This window comes from Pituophis catenifer, unplaced genomic scaffold, assembly GCF_029215685.1.
Source record: "Pituophis catenifer annectens isolate HBS135680 unplaced genomic scaffold, rPitCat1.0.hap2 SCAF_15, whole genome shotgun sequence".
Taxonomy (NCBI): Eukaryota; Metazoa; Chordata; class Lepidosauria; order Squamata; family Colubridae; genus Pituophis; species Pituophis catenifer.
In genome coordinates, this window is record NW_027256895.1 from 5688981 (window position 1) to 5707542 (window position 18562).

The window sequence follows — 18562 nt, forward strand, 5'->3', positions numbered from 1 at the left end:
CAATAAACCAGCCTTAAACCTTGACTCTTTTTTTTTTCAGACAGATTGTCCCCTTTCCCCCTTCTAGATCTCACCCCTAAGGAGAAAAGAACAGAATCTGAGGTATTTCTGAGATGGGTTGCTTTTTATTCATCCAGATGTGAAATGGTTGAGCTGGGAAATCATGAACAGTTTGGTCTGACAGTGCTAGAGGCAAATCTAGGATGGATTGAAATGGAGCAGCTGGTTCATTTTTTACCCTGGGTTTTTGAGATGTTCCTCTGGGTGAACTTCATGGGGAGGGCTTCATGGACCACCACACAACTGAACAGACCGTCTTCTGCTTCCCAGTCAGCCCTGGGGACATTAAGTTGGCTGTAGCCAAAGAAGGAATCATCATGTTTATTCTTCACAGCTGGAGTGCTGGCATAGTTGTCTTCTGGCAGGGGATTGTGATTATGTAGCCACTGGACATCAATTTCAGCTGGGTAAAAATCAATTATACTGCAGGTAAGAGACACCGTTGTGCCTGCGTTGAGCTCATCTCGGTGAGGAGGGAAGACGAAGACCTTGGGTGCACTGCTCTTGCCTTGGTAAAGTTTGAGGAAAGAAACAAAACAGTGTTAGAAAATAGGACAAATTAGTGGCAGCAATAAATGGTTGACCTCTCTTGTTAAACTATGATTCTTTTAGCCATTGTTCACTTATATCACAAAACCATGGTTTGCGGGGCCATTCTATGACTAGAGGCCCACACTGATGCAAAGCCAAGTGTGAAGTTTGTTATCCTGGTGTACTAATCCACCCACCAAGAGGCCTTGGTGGAGCAGCGGACTAAAGTGCTGTTAAAGTAGCACTTAGCTGCCAGCTGCCTGCAATTACTGCGAGTTCAAATCTCACCAGGCTCAAGGTTGACTCAGCCTTCCATCCTTCCGAGGTAGGTAAAATGAGGAGCCGGATTGTGGGGGCAATAAACTGACTTTGTATAAAAAAGAACACCGCTTGGGGGGGGGTGTATGTACTATACCTACTAAGCAGGTATATACAAAAGTATGAAGGCTATTGCTTAATTCATTGTAAGCTGCCCTGAGTCTCCGGAGAAGGGCGGCATATAAATTGAACAAACAAACAAACAAACAAACAAATAAATAAATAAATAAATAAATAAATAAATAAATATATATTCTGGATTGTTGCTGCCATGTTCTGACCTAGGCTTTCCCAGCAGCACGAAGCCGAGGACTCGTCCCGATAAACCCCTCTTATTTTTTCATTTACAGTGAATTCCTCTCCAGCAAAGTCCTCCTTCTCCCACAGTCTTTCAATACAGTTCACAATTACTGACCTTTATCAGGCTTGGAGAGTGGCTAGGCCGATACCTTTCAGACACCGCAACACTTCGCAAGAATGCAGGAATGAACTAATTGTCTCCTGCAAACTCCACTCCCCTTTCGCTCATCTTTTATTCCCTCTGGGAGGGGCCATTCATCGTCCACCTGTGGCCTTACTCCCAAGTCGACCCTTGTTCCTTAGCTGTTCCCTTCTCCTGGCAACTCTGCTCATGAGCACACTGGGAACAGGTTCCAGCTGTTTGTCTGCCTCACTGATGTCTTACTCCGAAGGCAGCTGATAACTGGTGTGCGGCCCTGGCTCCCTCTTTGCCTTTAATGCAGAGCCCTCATCAGAGCCTTCCCCAGACTCCAGGACTGGCCCATGTTCCTCCCCAACCTCCTCACCCTCCAAATCTGCTGCCAGATCTGTTGGCCGGCCACAACATGCCAGCCCTTTTCATGTCTCCAAGCTTGCATCACACACCATATGTTACAGAGATTGTCCTACAACGTCTTGGCACAAATGAAAACATGTCCATTAGTCCCCCTGAGGGAGAACAATGTAATTTCCTCCTTACCTCTGGTCTTGGAAATTGTCTTTGTGACAGGGGTAACAAAGGATGGATGTTCCACCACACAGGTGAAAACCTCTCCCGATTCCCAGTCTTGAGAGTAGACGCCGAGTTTAGTCTCAACAGTGTAGGTACCATTTGGTTCTTCTCTCGTTTCAATTGGATCAGGATTCAGGTGTCCATTCTTCTCCCGAGTCCAGGTAATTTTCAACCCCTGTTCATTTTGCAGATTGTTCACAACACAGCTGATCTTGCTATTTCTATCAATGTACAAGGCTCTTGGTGTTGGAGGCAGAATATATACATTAATATCTCCAGAGGAACAATCGCTTCCACCTAAGGATAAAAAAATTAATGTCAGTTAATGTCAACTCTCATTTCTTCCCCACCCAACAGGCTCTTGATCTGATCTATACTGGAGCTGCTTTTGAGTTTAGTAAATCAGATGATGTGTTAATACTATTTTAAAATGCTTTCATAAGGCCACATTTGGAATATGGCATGCAGTTTTGGTCACAACGATGTAAAAAAGATGTGGAGACTCTAGAAAGAGTGCAGAGAAGAGCGACAAAGATGATGAGGGGACTGGAGGCTAAAACATATGAAGAACGGTTGCAGGAACTGGGTATGTCTAGTTTAATGAAAAGAAGGACTGGGGAGACATGATAGCAGTGTTCCAACATCTCAGGGGTTGCCACAAAGAAGAGGGAGTCAAGCTATTCTCCAAAGCACCTGAGGGCAGGACAAGAAGCAATGGGTGGAAACTAATCAAGGAGAGAAGCAGCTTAGAACTAAGGAGAAATTTCCTGACAGTTAGAACAATTAATCAGTGGAACAACTTGCCTCCAGAAGTTGTGAATGCTCCAACACTGGAAGTTTTAAAGGAGATGTTGGATAACCTTTTGTCTGAAGTGGTGTAGGGTTTCCTGCCTAAGCAGGGGGTTGGACTAGAAGACCTCCAAGGTCCCTTCCAACTCTGTTATTCTATTCTAAATATAAGTCAATCGCCATAGCACTTAAACTTATATACCATTTCATAGTGCTTTAACGGTCCTCTCGAAGCAATTTACAGAGTCAGGATATTGCCCTCAACCATCTGGGTTCTCATTTTATGGGCCTCCGAGGGATGGAAGGCTGAGTTAAACTGGAGCCAGTCAGGAGAACAAACTCCTGGCAGTCAGCAGTGAGCAAGCCTGCAATACTGCATTTTAACCACTGTGCCACCACCGGCTCCAATTGAGCCAGAAAGAAAAGTTTCTCCTCCCGATCTAGGGAGATTCTCAGTCATCCAGGTCATGGTTGCCCCAAAGGTGCTTTTTCAAGAGTTAACTGGACTTTTTGGTTTTTCTTTGAAGACGTTTCACTTCTCATCCAAGAAGCTGAAGAGGAGCTGGACATGTTGTGGCCCGCCGGTGGCCAGCGGATCTGGCAGCAGATTCAGACAGAGGAGGAGGTTGGGGAGGAACATGAGCCAGTCTTGGAGTCTAGGGAAGGCTCTAATGAGTGTTCTGCATCAGAGGCAGAGATGGGGCCATGGCCGTCTGACAGTTGTCAGCTGCCTTCGGAGTCAGACATCAGTGGGGCAGAAGAACAGCTGGAACCTGTTCCCAGTGTCCACATGTGCAGAGCTGCCAGGAGAAGGGAACAGCTAAGGAACAAGGGTCTACTCAGGAGTAAAGCCACAGGTGGATGGTGAATGACCCCTCCCATAGGGAATAAAGTTGAATGACGGGGAGGGGAGTTTGCAGGAGACAATTAGTTCATTTGAGTGAAGATTGTTCCTGCATTCTTGCCAAGTATTGTCAGTGACATGTGGAGTCTGAAAGACATCGACCTGGCCACTCTCCAAGCCTGATAAAGGTCGGCCATTGTGAACTATCTTGAAAGACTGTGGGAGAGGAAAGACTTTGCTGGAGTGGCATTCACTGTAAATGAAATAAGTGGGGTTTATCGGGACGAGGACTCAGCTTTGTGCTGCTGGGGAAGCCTAGGTCAGAACAGAAGAAGCTTCTTGGATGAGAAGCAAAACCCCTTCAAAAAAAAAAAAATCTCAGAAAGTCCAGTTGCCTCTTGAAAAAAAAAAGCACCTTTGGGTTTCCTCTCCCCTAACTATGTGAAGAAGCCCTAAATTAATGAAGATTTATTGAAAATATTCTGGATTTCTACAGAGGTCTTATGAAAAGGTGAGTTCGCCTCCACCTTGATTTTCTTTTGTCATTCCACGCTCACTTATACAACCCAGAATTTGCATCACGTCATGGTTACCTTCACATTTCTTGGCTTTGCTTTTTGTCTTGGTTTGCGATGCGGCGTGGGTGACTTCGCAGTAATAAACATTTCCTTCCAGCCAGTCTTGTTGGGTGATGTTGACTACGCTGGCGGTACTGAAAGTATAGGTGCCAGGATTCTGCCAAGGAGGATAATTGTATGGACGCAGCAATCCGGAGCGGCTGCCCACCTTCCATTGAATTTCCAATGGTTTGGGGTAGAAGCCTGAAATCTGGCACCACAGCTGTATGGACCCATCTTTGGAACCGCATGAAGAATGGAATACGTGGACCTCAGGGCCCGCAGGACTACGGGCTTCAGAGCCTAAACAGGAGGAATTAGATGACACACTTCACTATGATTTAGTACAACAGGGTGGAGAAACAGAAAGGAGGGTCAACTACAGGGGACATGTTAGGGGAGACATGATAGCAGTCTTCCAATATCTGAGGGGTTGCCACAAAGAAGAGGGAGTCAAATTATTCTCCAAAGCACCTGAGGGCAGGACAAGAAGCAATGGGTGGAAACTAATCAAGGAGAGAAGCAACTTAGAACTAAGGAGAAATTTCCCAACATTTAGAACAATTAACCAGTGGAACTACTTGCCTCCAGAAGCTGTGAATGCTCCAACACTGGAAGTTTTGAAGAAGAGATTGGACAACCATTTGTCTGAAATAGTGTAGGGTTTCCTGCCTGGGCAGGGGGTTGGACTAGAAGACCTCCAAGGTCCCTTCCAACTCTGTTATTCTATTCTATTCTATTCTATTCTATTCTATTCTATTCTATTCTATTCTATTCTATTCTATTCTATTCTATTCTATTCTATTCTATTCTATTCTAATCCACCTTGGGTAGTAGCCTAATACAACCCCTATCCTTCATCAATAGGTCTTCTCAGCTCCCCCCCACCACCCCATGAATGTTCTTGAGGGACTTCTGATTGAAAGATTGCATGGCTTGGAAAATCCTTGACCTCTTACCCAAACATCACTTTGACTTCTAAATCCCCCTTCAAAACTTGTTTTCCTGGTCTGTATCAACTTTTGCCTTAATTCCTTCCAACAGGTGATGGCCACACCTGCCTTTCCTCCTGACGTTGGTTCATAAGTACCTTTTGAGGGGACTACAGGTAGTCCTCAACTTGTAGCAACAATTGAGCCCACAATTTATATGTAAACTCACAAAGTATCCCTGGCTTGCTTCCGAGTTGCCATAGGCAAGGGGGATAGGAAAACAGGGAAGCAGCATGGCTGCCAAAAAACAAGGCTGTCTCCCAGAGTTACCCACAGCAGCTGGAGGGGAGTGATCTCTACAACCCACAAAATTGCTCCGTTGGCAAATGTGACTGATAACACACCCTGGGGGGTAGGGGGGAAACGGGGTCAAGTCTGGGCCGTAAATTAGGGTGCGGTCAGAGTTGGCTTCACTTGGAACATGCCGACATGAAGCTCCTAATAAATGACTGGATTTCTTTTGAAGCTTGGCTCGAGGCACATGATTTAATTAGGGCATCCGTCGGAACCCTGACATTATACTGCTAAGCAAGGCATTTGTTAGGTAAGTTTTGCCCCATTTTACAACCTTTCTTTCCACAGTTGTTAAGTGAATTACTACAGTTATTAAATTAGTAACACGGTTGTTAAGTAAATCTGGCTCCCCCATTGACTGCCTGTCGGAAGGTCACAAAATATGTGACATGACCCTGGGACACTGCAACCGTCACAAATATGAGCCTCAAATATGAATTTTGATCACATGACCACGAGGACGTGGCAACAACCATAAGTGATGAAAAATGGGTCATTCATAAATCACTTTTTTTCACTGCTGTTATAACTTTGAATGGTTGCTAAATGGTTGTAAGCCGAGGATTACTTGTACCTTCACAATTGTCATTGTTTCCACCCAAATCATCCAAATCACATTTGGATTTTCTCATCTTTGACGAATCAACTGCCCTTGAGTAGAGAAAAAGATAATAGCTTTACTGGACTCACGGTCAATTCTTTTGTTAATTCTGGTGCTGGTTGCTGCATGGTTGACGTTGCACTCAAATGACTCGGATTGCCACTTGCTGACGGGGATGGTGAGCTGGCTGCTGTGAGTATAGTAGTTGGATCCGAGCATAACTGGAGGGAAGTTGTGGATTCCACTGGTGATAGCGCCTGAATTCCATTGCACTGTGGCTGGTTGAGGGAAGTAGCCTTTGATGAGACAACCGATGGAAACTTGGGAAACGGTGGCAATGTCTTGGTTACAAGGAGACAGTGGAAACACTGTTGGGGCTGTTGGGTTTGGAGGGGAAGCTGTAGGGGAAGATAAAGATAACACAGCAAAGATAGTGAGTTTATATCCCATTAAAGATGGCAACCTTGGTGAAATGCTTTCTAAGTAGTTATGTTTTCTATTATTTTTCGTTGACTCTCTCTGAATTTCACACTCAAGAGGTGTGAATTTAAATACTAAGACAGTGGACTTTAAATTACAAGCAGATGTCTGGAACTATTTATCCCTTCTTTTCAAAGGAGGAGGAAATTCTGACTGAGGGAACAGCGGTTATCTCTTTCAGCATGGTACTTTAAAAAGAAGCAAAAGAGAAACAAGACAAGGAGGAGAAACAGGTAAGAATATCTCCCCTCCCCTCACTGTATTTAACCAACCTTCTCTCACTCATAAATAAAATAGATGAATGGCTCCTTTCAAATAGGAACAAATCAGGTTTTTCCAACTCAGCAACCCTCTGCTTCATTGAAACATGGCTGAATGATTCGATTAATGACAGCTGCCTGCCAATCTCAGGATTTCAGATTCAAAGAGCAGAAAGAATTGTAAAAACATCAGGTCAAAAAAAAAGGGAGGAGGTATATGCTTTTATATTAACAATGATGATGTAAACATGTCACTATACTAGTACTCTACACTAAATAAATGAAATAAACTTTGAGACACCATTCATTATTTGCATACCCTATTATGCCCCTCAAGAGTTTTCTTCATTTATCATAGTTGGAGTCTGCATAGCACCCCAAGTTTGCTTAAACAAGTCATTGCAAACCTTAGATGACCAAATCCCATGAATGTCAGGGTACCAAGTAACACCCCCAACAAAAAAAAACTCTGAAGCTTGAGTTTCCTCAAAGTTACATTTTATTACATTTCATATTGGCACATCTGGGAAAACCCGAATCTGAAAGCTTCAAGGTTTTTCCCACCCAAGGAAAAATCCAAGTCCCTGCCCAGCAACTACAAGTCCATCACATGGTCCAATCAAAGAACTGTCCCAACTGGAGATGCCTCCCAGTTCCAGCCTCCAGGTGCAAGGGCAAGATGACCCTGACTCTCTGAGAAAGGAATGTTATTATGACTATATATCACCCTGGCTCCATACAATCCCTGCTCCCTGTTTCCCACAGTAGTAAATGTGGCAGGTCTGAAGTCCCACTCCCTTGCTAAAGAGAATTGACAACTGGCAGATGACTTGAATGTGTGTTCTACTGAAGGTCTGAGAGGAGACCACTGTCAATTATCACTACCCTCTCCATCTCAGATACACCAACAGCCAAGTCTTCTACACCTGACTCTATCCCTCTGCTCCTCCCACTTCTAGTGGTCCCCAAAAAAGATGTGTGAGATCTGTTTCACAGACAAAAGGCTGGGAAAACACCAGGCCCGAACAAGGTAACCCCCTCTTGGTGTCTGTGCTGACCAACTGGCCCTCATCTTCATCTTTAATAAATTAATGAAGATGTCTTATGTCTAGGGGTGGAATTCAAAAATTTTAGCAACCAGTTCTCTGCTCAGTTGCTGGGTGAGCGTGGCCATGGTGGGCGTGGCCTACACGGCCTACTACACCATGGTGGGGGGGCATTTTCACCCTCACCAAACTCTGGAGGGTTTTTTCGAGCCTCCGGGAGGGTGAAAATGGCCTCCCCCAGGAGGCCAGAATGGGCCTGTTTCCAGACTTCCGGAACTACCGGGAAGCCTGTTTTTTGCCCTACCCAGGCTCTGCGCAGCCACTGCGCTTATCTGGCATCCAAAACAGGCTGCGTGGAGACTCCTGGGAGGGGTGGGGCAGGGTGGGAGGGGCCAGCCAGTCCTTGCAACTACAGGTTCGGCAAACCAGATGTAAAATTAGCATCCGGTTTGCCCGAACTGGTCTGAACTGGCTGAATCCCACTCCTGGTTATATCTCACTTCAAACCTCTCTACTATCATCCCAGTGGCCAAGAAACCCTCCATCAAGGAGTTGAACAACTACAGAAAGGTTGCTCTGACATCTGTAGTTGTGAAAACCTTCGAAAGGTTAGTGCTGGCCCACCTGAAAGTTATGACGGATCTACTGCTAGAGCCCTTGAGACTTGCCTACCATGCAAATAGATGGACAAAGGATGATGTCCATATGGCACTGAGCTACAACATCTTGAATCCCCCAAAGACCTATGTAAAGGTCCTTTCTGTAGACTTCAGCTCGGCACTCAATGCCATCCTTCCAGAAATGCCCCTCTCTAAACGGACTCAGCTAGCTGCGTCTGACCATACCTGTAGATGGATTATACGTTTTCTAACAAATAGGAAACAGAAGGTGAAACTATGGAAAAATCACATCAAATAGCCATTCAATTAGCACAGGAGCCCTCCCCCACCCCCCCGAGCTGTGTGCTCTCTCCATTATTCTTCTCTTTATATAACCATGACTGCATCTTGGAAGATCCCTCTGTTAAAGCACTGAGGTTTCCAGATGATACAAAAATCATTGATCTCACTGGAGACAATGATGAGTCTGCACATAGACGAGAGGTAGAACAACTGGCCCTGGGGTGCAGCCAGAACAATCTGCAGCTGAACCCTCTTAAACTATAAAGATGCTAGTAGATTTTAGGAGAGGTTCTCCTGTTCTACCATCTCTTACAATATTAGATAACAGAGTATGAACAGTAGAGAGACCTTCACATTTCTGGGTTCTATTGTCTGCCAGGACTTGAAATGGACGCCTAACATTAGAACCTTCATTAAAAAGGCACAACGAAGAATGTTCTTTCAGCATTGACTCCGAAAACTCAAATTGCCCAAGGATCTGCTGATACAATTCTACAGAGGAATTATCAAGTCGGTCATTTGTACGTCAATAATTAGTCCTGTTCGGCACAGCAGCCAAACAGGACAGGTAGAGACTTCAACTGATAGTTAGAAAAAACAATTATATATATAAAGTTTATTGTCTTTGTACATATATACACAGTATACCCATACAACGAAATTCACAGAACACCCAGAGACCAAGCCCAACACACATGACAATCCCCAGATACACCCACCAAAAATTCCCCACCCCGAAACCACCCAAGCATCCATACAGCAGACCAAGTGCAACCAGCCTACCTTCCATTGAAGACCTGTGGACTGCATGACCAGAAAGAGGGCTGAGAAAATATCTATGGGTTGCTGACCCCTATCCTAGCTAAGAATCAGGCTTGGAACTATTACTCCATTACTTTTTCCTTCTCTGCTAGCTTACTGGAACCTTTGCGCTCTCTATAAGAAGGACCTCAACCTTCTATTGAAATGTCAGATTTGAAGAAGGAATCCTGGTTCCCTTGCTCCTCACCCTTTCAGGAACTCATCTCATCTCTTGGACAATGATCAAAGAGATCCCTTAGGTGTAAGGGATGGAGCAGACACCCCATTAGCTAGCTCCTTTCTTCCTTGATTAGCTTATGCGCTTCCCTATGCGCTCATCTAGGCTGTGAAGATCCTCCCAGCATGAAGCATGGAATAAGCCCACTTGCTTCAAACCAGCTTCCCTACATTCTAGAGCTAGCCAATGAGTAAAATATCTATCTCACATGCTGGACATAAATTGTTTCAACTTCTCCTCTCAGGACGCCACTAATAGGGCATTGCATGCCAAAACAACTAGGCACAACATTTTCCTCTATGCAATCACTCTGCTGACCATCTAATTCCCACAACACTGTCTTAAGTGAGTCATATTATAGAAGACATCCCTACATAGAGATCATTGATACTATCCACTGAGGAGCACTCCATAGAATAGAGTGCAGAAAAAGAAAGAGTGCAGAGAAGAGCAACAAAGATGATTAGGGGACTGGAGGCTAAAACATATGAAGAACGGTTGCAGGAACTGGGTGTTTCTAGTTTGATGAAAAGAAGGACCAGGGGAGACATGATAGCAGTCTTCCAATATTTGAGGGGCTGTCACAGAGAGGAGGGAGTGGGTGGGTCAGCCTATTTTCCAAAGCACCTGAAGGCCAGACAAGGAATAATGGATGGAAACTAATCAAAGGGAGATTCAACCTAGAAATAAGGAGAAATTTTCTGACAGGGAGAACAATCCACCCGTGGAACAGAAGTTGCCTTCAGAAGTTGTGGGAGCTTCATCAATGGAAGCTTTCAAGAAGAGACTGGACTGCCATCTGTCAGAAATGGCGTAGGGTCTCCTTGGGCAGGGGGTTGGATTAAATGACCTACAAGATCCCTTCCAACTCTATTATTCTGTTATGTCCAGTTCTGTATGAAGCTTGGAATAAATTTCACCCTCTTGCTTCTCACTAGCTTCACTGAATCCTAGCAGAGAGAAGATAACAGAATAACAGAACAAAATAACAAGAATTGGAAGGGACATTGGAGGTCTTCCCTGCCTAAACAGGGGGTTGGACTAGAAGACCACCAAGGTCCCTTCCAACTCTGTTATTTTATTCTATTCTTCTAGTCCAATCTCCTGTTCAGCCAAGAAACACTACACCATTTCAAGACAAATAGAAACCCAGCAGCCTTCTGTTCTACCAGAAGCGTCGTGGAGAGACAGTCGGGGATTAGCGGGCTCTGATGAGCCTGGCAAAATCCCGGGCTGACGAACCGCTGCCTTCTCGGTCCCCACTACCTTGACCTGACACCTAGCACTTAGCTAGGAGACCAGAAAGCTTAGTGCTGAGGATGGGACTTCTAGCTCTGGCCTAAGTTACCTGAAGCATATCAATAACAATAGCACTTAGACTTATATAGTGCTTTACAGCCCTCTCTAAGCGGCTTACAGAGTCAGCCTATCGTCCCCAACAATCTGGGTCCTCATTTTATCCACCTCGGAAGGATGGAAGGCTGAGTCAACCTTTAGCCTGGTGAGATTTGAACTGCCGAACTGCAGTTAGCAGTCAGCTGAAGTAGCCTGCAGTACTGCACTCTAACCACTACACCACCTCGGCTCTTCATATGAATGCTTGGAAACAACTTGGGGCTCGGAGGAGGCAGCCTTCTGGCTCCCCACCCACCCCTCTATTTTAAATCCTAGGACTAAGATAGGGAATTCAAAAGCCTCCTGTTGCGTGTGAGATCTGCAGGAAGTTCTCTTCTAACCAATTAACAATGAACACAAAGGATCCAGCTGCTGTGTCAGCTGTTCATCACACTCAGAACGGACCTCCTGATAACCCCTTGATACATGCTAGCTTCCTTGTTTTTTTCTTTTGAAGACGTTTCACTTCTTATCCAAGAAGCTTCTTCAACTCTGACAGGATAGTGGGAGAATGGAAGGATTGAGATTCCTTGCAGACAATGAAATCCTTCCATTCCCCACTTACCCAGTCAGAGCTGAAGAAGCTTCTTACATGAGAAGCGAAACGTCTTCAAAAGAAAAGAAAAAAAAAACCCAAGAAAGTCCAGTTGCCTCCTGAAAAAGCACCTTTGGGACAACCATGACCTGGATGACTGAGAACCTCTACAGACTCATGCTATCTCCTGTGAACCCAAGCTCCCAGTTGAGTGAGCCAGACATTCTCAGCTGAACAGCAGAGTTGGAGATGTTCTTAACTAGGAGAGAAGCTCCAAAGAACCTGATGGCTGGACACCATCAAACCTGACACCAGCCAGAGCATAGAACAACTCAAAAAAAAAGTATTGCAAGATCAGAAGATGTGGAGAGACCTGGCCCATACAATCACCAAGACTGAATGAATAATATCATCATCATCGTCATCATCCCTTGCCCCCACTAGCTTTACTGATTCCTAGCATTCAGCTAAATGATTGAGGATATCTCAGTTCAGCCTGAGAGTTGGGGTGAGTAACCTCCTTGTTCTTCACTACTTTATTTGAAATCTAGACTTCGACATGGAGATCAAGGAGCTCCATAATACACATGAGACTTGTAGGAGCTTCCTGGCTGTTCTTAACCATATCATTCAGCTGCTAATAACAATATCCTAGCTCAGGGGTCGGCAAACTTAAACACTCAAAGAGCCACAAAGGTCCTAACTGGAAGCTCCCGTTCAATTCTGGAGCTGACCAGAAGTCCAGTTCCCCCATCATAGTCTCCTTCTAGTGCAGCATCCTTTTTCCTCTACCTGTCCTAACCGAAAGCCCTATCAATTGTGGAGCTGACCAGCAACAGGGAGCCGCAGCAGAGGGCTGAAAGAGCCGCATGCGGCTCCAGAGCCATGGGTTGCTGACTCCTGTCCTAGCTGAGAATCAGGCTTGGAACTATTCCTCCATTACTTTTTCCTTCTCTGCTAGCTTACTGGAACCTTTGCGCTCTCTATAAGAAAGATCTCAACCTTCTATTGAAATGTCAGATTTGAAGAAGGAATCCTGGTTCCCTTGCTCCTCACCCTTTCAGGAACTCATCTCATCTCTTGGACAATGATCAAAGAGATCCCTAGGTGTAAGGGATGGAGCAGACACCCCATTAGCTAGCTCCTTTCTTCCTTGATTAGCTTGGTAGAACCCTATGCGCTCAGCTAGGCTGTGAACATCCTCCCAGCATGAAGCATGGAATAAGCCCACTTGCTTCAAACCAGCCTCCCTACATTCTAGAGCTAGCCGATGATTAAAAATGTGAAAGATCAGTATTAGGGTTGTAGCAGATACTTGGGCATCCCTGTTCCTTTCCACAAGCTTCTTATGAGCCCAGCTGCTCAAATCCTAGTCATCACAAAGCTTCTAGCTAAGCAGGAGATTTGGAAGCTTGGGCAAGCTTCCAATTTCCCCCTCTTCCCCCCCAGCTTAGCAGAATCATAGTAAGCTAGGAGATCAAAAAAAAAATCTCCTAGTTGGCCATGAAGCTTGGAATAAGTCTACTTTTTTCTGGATCAGCTACCCTGAATAGTAGCATTCAGTCAGATGGTTGAGGATGTCTTGGCCAAGCATCAAGCTTGGAGCAAGCAGCTTCCCTGTTCATTGTCAGCTTGAGTTCTATGGTTGGAGATCAAGCAACTCCTTGTTAAGAATGCCACTTGTAGCATTCTAACTGACAGTCTTCCAGTTAAGCATGGTTTGAAATAACCACCTTACCGCCTGCTCCTAGCTTTCCTAAATCCTAGCATTTAGCTGGGCATTAAAAATATAAATGCTCAGCCTCCATCTTGGAGTAATTCAGCCCATTAATTGACCTAAACACATAGAGTCCGTTCCTAGCAAATAGATGGGGAAGAAAGGGAGGTAGTGACAGATTTTATTTTCCTGGGCTCCAAGATCACTGCAGATGGGGACTACAGCCAAGAAATTAAAAGACGCTCCTGGGGAGGAAAACTATGGCAAATCTAGACAGCATACTAAAAAGTGAGCATAGTCAAGGCTACGGTTTTCCCAGTTGCAATGTCTGGCTGTGAAAGTTGGACCATAAGAAGGAAGGACTCACTGGAGAAGAACCTAATGCTAGGAACGATGGAGGGCAAAAGAAGAAGGTGACGGCAGAGAATGAGGTGGCTGGATGGAGTCACTGAAGCAGTCGGTGTGAGCTTAAATGGACTCCAGAGGATGGTAAAGGGCAGGAAGGCTTGGAGGAACGTTGTCCATGGGGCCGCGATGGGTCGGACACGACTTCGCAACTAACAACATAGAGTCCGTGGATAGAAAGAAACTCCCTGTTTAACACAAGCCCCTTGCTCTTCAATAGCTTATCTAAAGCACAGAAAATGGCTGGTAAGAATGTCTCAGTTAAGCCTCAAGCTTGGAGTAGGGCTAGGAAGCTTCCTGAATCCTCACTAGATACACGAGCTACAGATTGCAGATCAAGCTAAAGCTTGCCAGCTTTAAGGCGTGTGGACTTCTTGAGCTCCTAACATGGGAGCTGAAGTTCAGACGTCTCAAAGTTGCCAAGCTGGAGAACCACTGAGCAAAACAAAATATGTGATTGACCTGCTTGAGCCCTAGCTGAATCACAATAGTGAGCTAGGAGGTAAAACAAAATCTCCCAGTTGAGCATGGAGCTTAGCTTAGAAAGCTTGCAGCTTCCAGCTTGCTTCTTTGAAATGCAACAGTCTGATGGACTAGGAAGTCTCAGCTGAGGATCAGGCTTAGATAAGACAACTTGATCCCCCTAGCAGTCTATCCCCCTAGAAACGATAGACGGCTATCATTTCACCCCTAGTCCTTCTTTTCTCTAGATTAGCCAAACCCAAATCCTGCATCTGGTTCATGTGTTTTAGTCTCCAGGCCTTTAATCATCTTAGTTGCTCTTCTTTCCAAAGTCTCCACATCTTTTTTTTGTAATGTGGTTCATTGTGGAGCTCCAAGAGCTCCACACTACATATGAGAACTTGTAGGAGCTTCCTGGCTGTTAGCTAGCTTATCAGAATTCTAGCATTTAGCTGGGAATGAAAAAAAAAATCCTAGCAGTTATTTGGGAGTTGAAAAAAGCTCAGGATCCAGTTTGTAGTAAATCAACCCCTTAGCTGACCTAAGCTCATAGAGCCCATGGACATAAAGAAGCTCTGTTGAACATGAGACTAATTGCTAGTCTTCAACTGCTTGCTCCTCAATAGCTTGTCTCGAGCACAGCAAATAGCTGGTAAGCGAGAATGTCTCTACTAAGCCTCAAGGTCGGACAAGACTAGGTAGCTTCTTTAATCCTCACTAGATACATGACCCCCAGATTGCAGATCAAGGTCAACTTTGCCAGCTTTAAGGCGTGTGGACTTCTTGAGCTCCTAACATGGGAGTTGAAGTTCAGACATCTCAAAGTTGCCAAGCTAGAGAAACACCGAGCGTGGCTGACCTTCAGCCCTAGCTGAACTGAGGTAGGAAGTTAAAAAATATCCTCGTCAAGCATGACATTTAGCCTAAGCCTTGTAGCTCTCTACTTGCTGCCTTGAAATATAATAGCTAGCTGGACTAGGAAGTCTCAGCTGAGGATCGGGCTTAGATAAGGCAACCTGATCCCCACTAGCTTAGATGAACCCAAGCTCTGAGCTATGTGATAACAGTAGATGCCCCGTTAAGCTGCTTCCTCCAAGTTTAGTTAGGAGCTAAGCTACCAGGTGGAAAACCTTTCAATCTTGACCCTAAGGCTTGTGGCAAGCTCCTATGCTTCCTTACTAGCTCCTATGAAGCCTAAACCCTAGTTGGGTTTGAGGCTTGGGGTAAGCATTGCTGCTTCCTGCTAACTTTTGTTAACCCTAGTACTCAGCTCTCAGTATCCCTGGTTCCCACTAGCTTATTTGAGAAGCATCACTCAGATAGATGCTCAAGAAATTTCCAGCAGATCTAAAGGCTAAGATGCTTATTCTAATGCTATCTAGCGAAGAGCTAATCCAGATGTTCCCAAACTTAACTTGGTCTTCCTTGGCTTTGAGCAGGTAGCCAGGTGATCCCATTTTTCATGACAACAGGTAGCTTATCTTATGGCTTATCATTCAGGAATCAGGAAAACTATCTTGCCTGAAGATCTAGAATGCATCTGGGCAAACATGAAGTTTTGGGTGAATTTTTAAGAAGCTGCTTTGAGTATCACTAGCTATTGTAATTTAGCTGTAATCTTGAGCTTTATCAATGAAGCATCAGCATAGGCAGACACCTGGGTAACCCCACTGCTAGATGCTCAGTTTGTCTTCTGCAGATCAAATAATTTGTCAAGTTTGGAATCAGTGAGGGTCGCAATAGCTCCACCACTGTTTCCTTTGTTAGAAACAAGAAGTCTTCCAGATGAATGCCAGGTTCCCTTAACCCCATGTAGCTTAATCCCATGTATATTTTCTTAGCATTAAACTAAACAAGGAGATGAGGGACAAAGGTGGTAAGGTAGGCCAGATGGAACATGCAGATCCTTCTAGCTTTTTTGGTGAAGCTTTGAAGAAACGAGCAGAACATCTTCACCACTCATTTTAGGACTTTTCTCTAACTGAGTGGAGGGCAGTTTCCCAGCTCAGCAAGATCGTGTGTTGTACAACTCTTCCTTCCTGCTAACTCCTGACTAAAAATGTGATCACCTTCAAGGAGGAGAGGAGGAGCCCATTCTTAGCTTTAGGCAGAATTGCTCCATCAATGATGTTCTCAGCCAGGATGCACAACTGAGATTTCAGGGACTGTAGTAGAATCAACTACACAGTCCTATTATACAAATTCAGTCCCTTTGGTGGATCTCTGAGCATATGTTGAAGAGCACAACAAGCCTTACTAGTCCTCAATGCTAGGAAAACTAAGTACAATGACAAGAAATCTAATAAAATGACAGATTCAAATTCTTGTTCCAAGACATCTTACCTTGCCCTCTTGTCCCACAGGTGGCATCTGATTCCAGGAAAGTCCTTGTTCTCCCAGTATTCTCATTTATTTCTAACTTCCCAGGAGGTAGAAAGTTGAATAAGGGTACCTCTTTTTTACTCACCAAACCAAATGCTGGGGACATCATTGGGCTTCTGTTGCTCGACTGGATCCTGTTCCTCCTTTGAGAAGTATGTCCTTGATGAACAGGTCCTTCAAAGTTGTGCTTATGTTTTCAGGATGTGTCATGTAAAAACAAATCAAAAATTAGCAGTTAGTAATGTCCTTAGGGTTGGCGTGAAGGTGTGAATTGAAGGTGTGAAAACAACAACAACAACCCCATTGATGTGGTCTGAGTTCCCGAAATTGCCATGTGAAATGCTCTCAACCATGGAGAACTTCCCTTCTTTCTCTTTTATTGTCTTTTAGAGGTCCAAACATTCTATCACTGAGAAAAAAACACCCAGATTTTATTTAAACTGGTCAACAACACCTGTAAATATTTGTTGCTCTAAAAAAAAACATGACCTAGTCAATTTTTGCAATGTTGTCCAAGAGGAAGAAAATAGAATAGAATTAATTAATTAATTAATTAATTTATTTATTTATTTATTTATTTATTTATTTATTTATTTATTTATTTATTTTATTGAATTTCTATACTGCCCTTCTCCCGAAGGACTCAGGGCCAGAAATAAAACCATAACAATATAAAAATTAAAAGCAATTAAAACAATTAAATAAATTGGCCAAAAACTCTAATAAAACAACCCATTAAAATAGTTAGGCCAGCCCTGCTTGTTGGAATAATAATGTTTTTAGGGTGCGACGAAAGGTACGAAGGTCGGGAATCCTACGAATCTCCGGGGGCAGCTCATTCCAGACGGTAGGGGCCCCCACAGAGAATGCTCTCCCCCTGGGGGTCGTCAGCCGACATTGCCTAGCCAATGGCACCCGGAGGAACCCCTCTCTGTGGGAGCGTACCGGTCGATGGGAGGCTATTGGAGGCAGAAGGCAGTCTTGTAAATACCCAGGTCCCAAGCCATGGAGTGCTTTAAAGGTAGCAACCAGCACCTTGAATTGTACCCGGAAGACCACCGGGAGCCAGTGCAGCTTGCGCAGAAGCGGTGTTACATGGGAGTGTTGAGAATAGAATAGAACAGAACAGAACAGAACAGAACAGTACAGAACAGAACAGAACAGAACAGAACAGAACAGAACAGAACAGGTCATGGTTGTCCCAAAGGTGCTTTTTCAAGAGGCAACTGGACTTTCTGGTTTTTCTTTGAAGATGTTTCTTGGAAGCTTCTTGGATGAGAAGCGAAACGTCTTCAAAGAAAAACCAAAAAGTCCAGTTGCCTCTTGAAAAAAAACACCTTTGGGACAATAGAATAGAATAGATCAGAGTTTGAAGGGAACTTGGAGGTCATGTAGTCCAACTCCTACTTAAATCATCTAGTCAAAAATGCTCCCATCCAATTTAGACAGGTCGTAAGAAGTATGAGAATCAATGAGCTGACAAATGTTGTATATCAGAATACAGAATAACTGAATTGGAATGGGCCTGGGAGGTCTTCTTGTCTAACTCCCTGCTCAAGCAGGAGACCCTATACCAGGAGTCGGCAACCTTAAACACTCAAAGAGCCACAAAGGTCCTAACCGGAAGCCCTCGTTCAATTCTGGAGGCGACCGGAAGTCTGGTTCCCCCATCATAGTCTCCTCCTAGTGTGGTGTCCTTTTTCCTCTGCCGACTGGAAGTCCGGTTCCCCCACCATAGAGTCTCCTCCTAGCGCAGCATCCTTTTTCCTCTACCTGTCCTAACCGAAAGCCCTATCAATTGTGGAGCTGACCAGCAACAGGGAGCCACAGCAGAGGGCTGAAAGAGCCACATGCGGCTCCAGAGCCATGGGTTGCTGACCC

At 44.6% G+C, this 18562-nt stretch overlaps 2 gene segments (V, D, J or C); both read right to left on the bottom strand.

Annotated features, from left to right (window-relative positions):
- Positions 1-18562, bottom strand: part of LOC139324591 (Ig gamma-2C chain C region-like) — a 172441-nt gene that overhangs the window by 63320 nt on the left and 90559 nt on the right.
- On the bottom strand, positions 129-16787 carry LOC139324766 (Ig gamma chain C region-like). The segment is given in 5 exon segments: positions 129-568; positions 1889-2218; positions 4148-4474; positions 6148-6456; positions 16643-16787. Coding segments are annotated over 5 exon segments (1452 nt in total).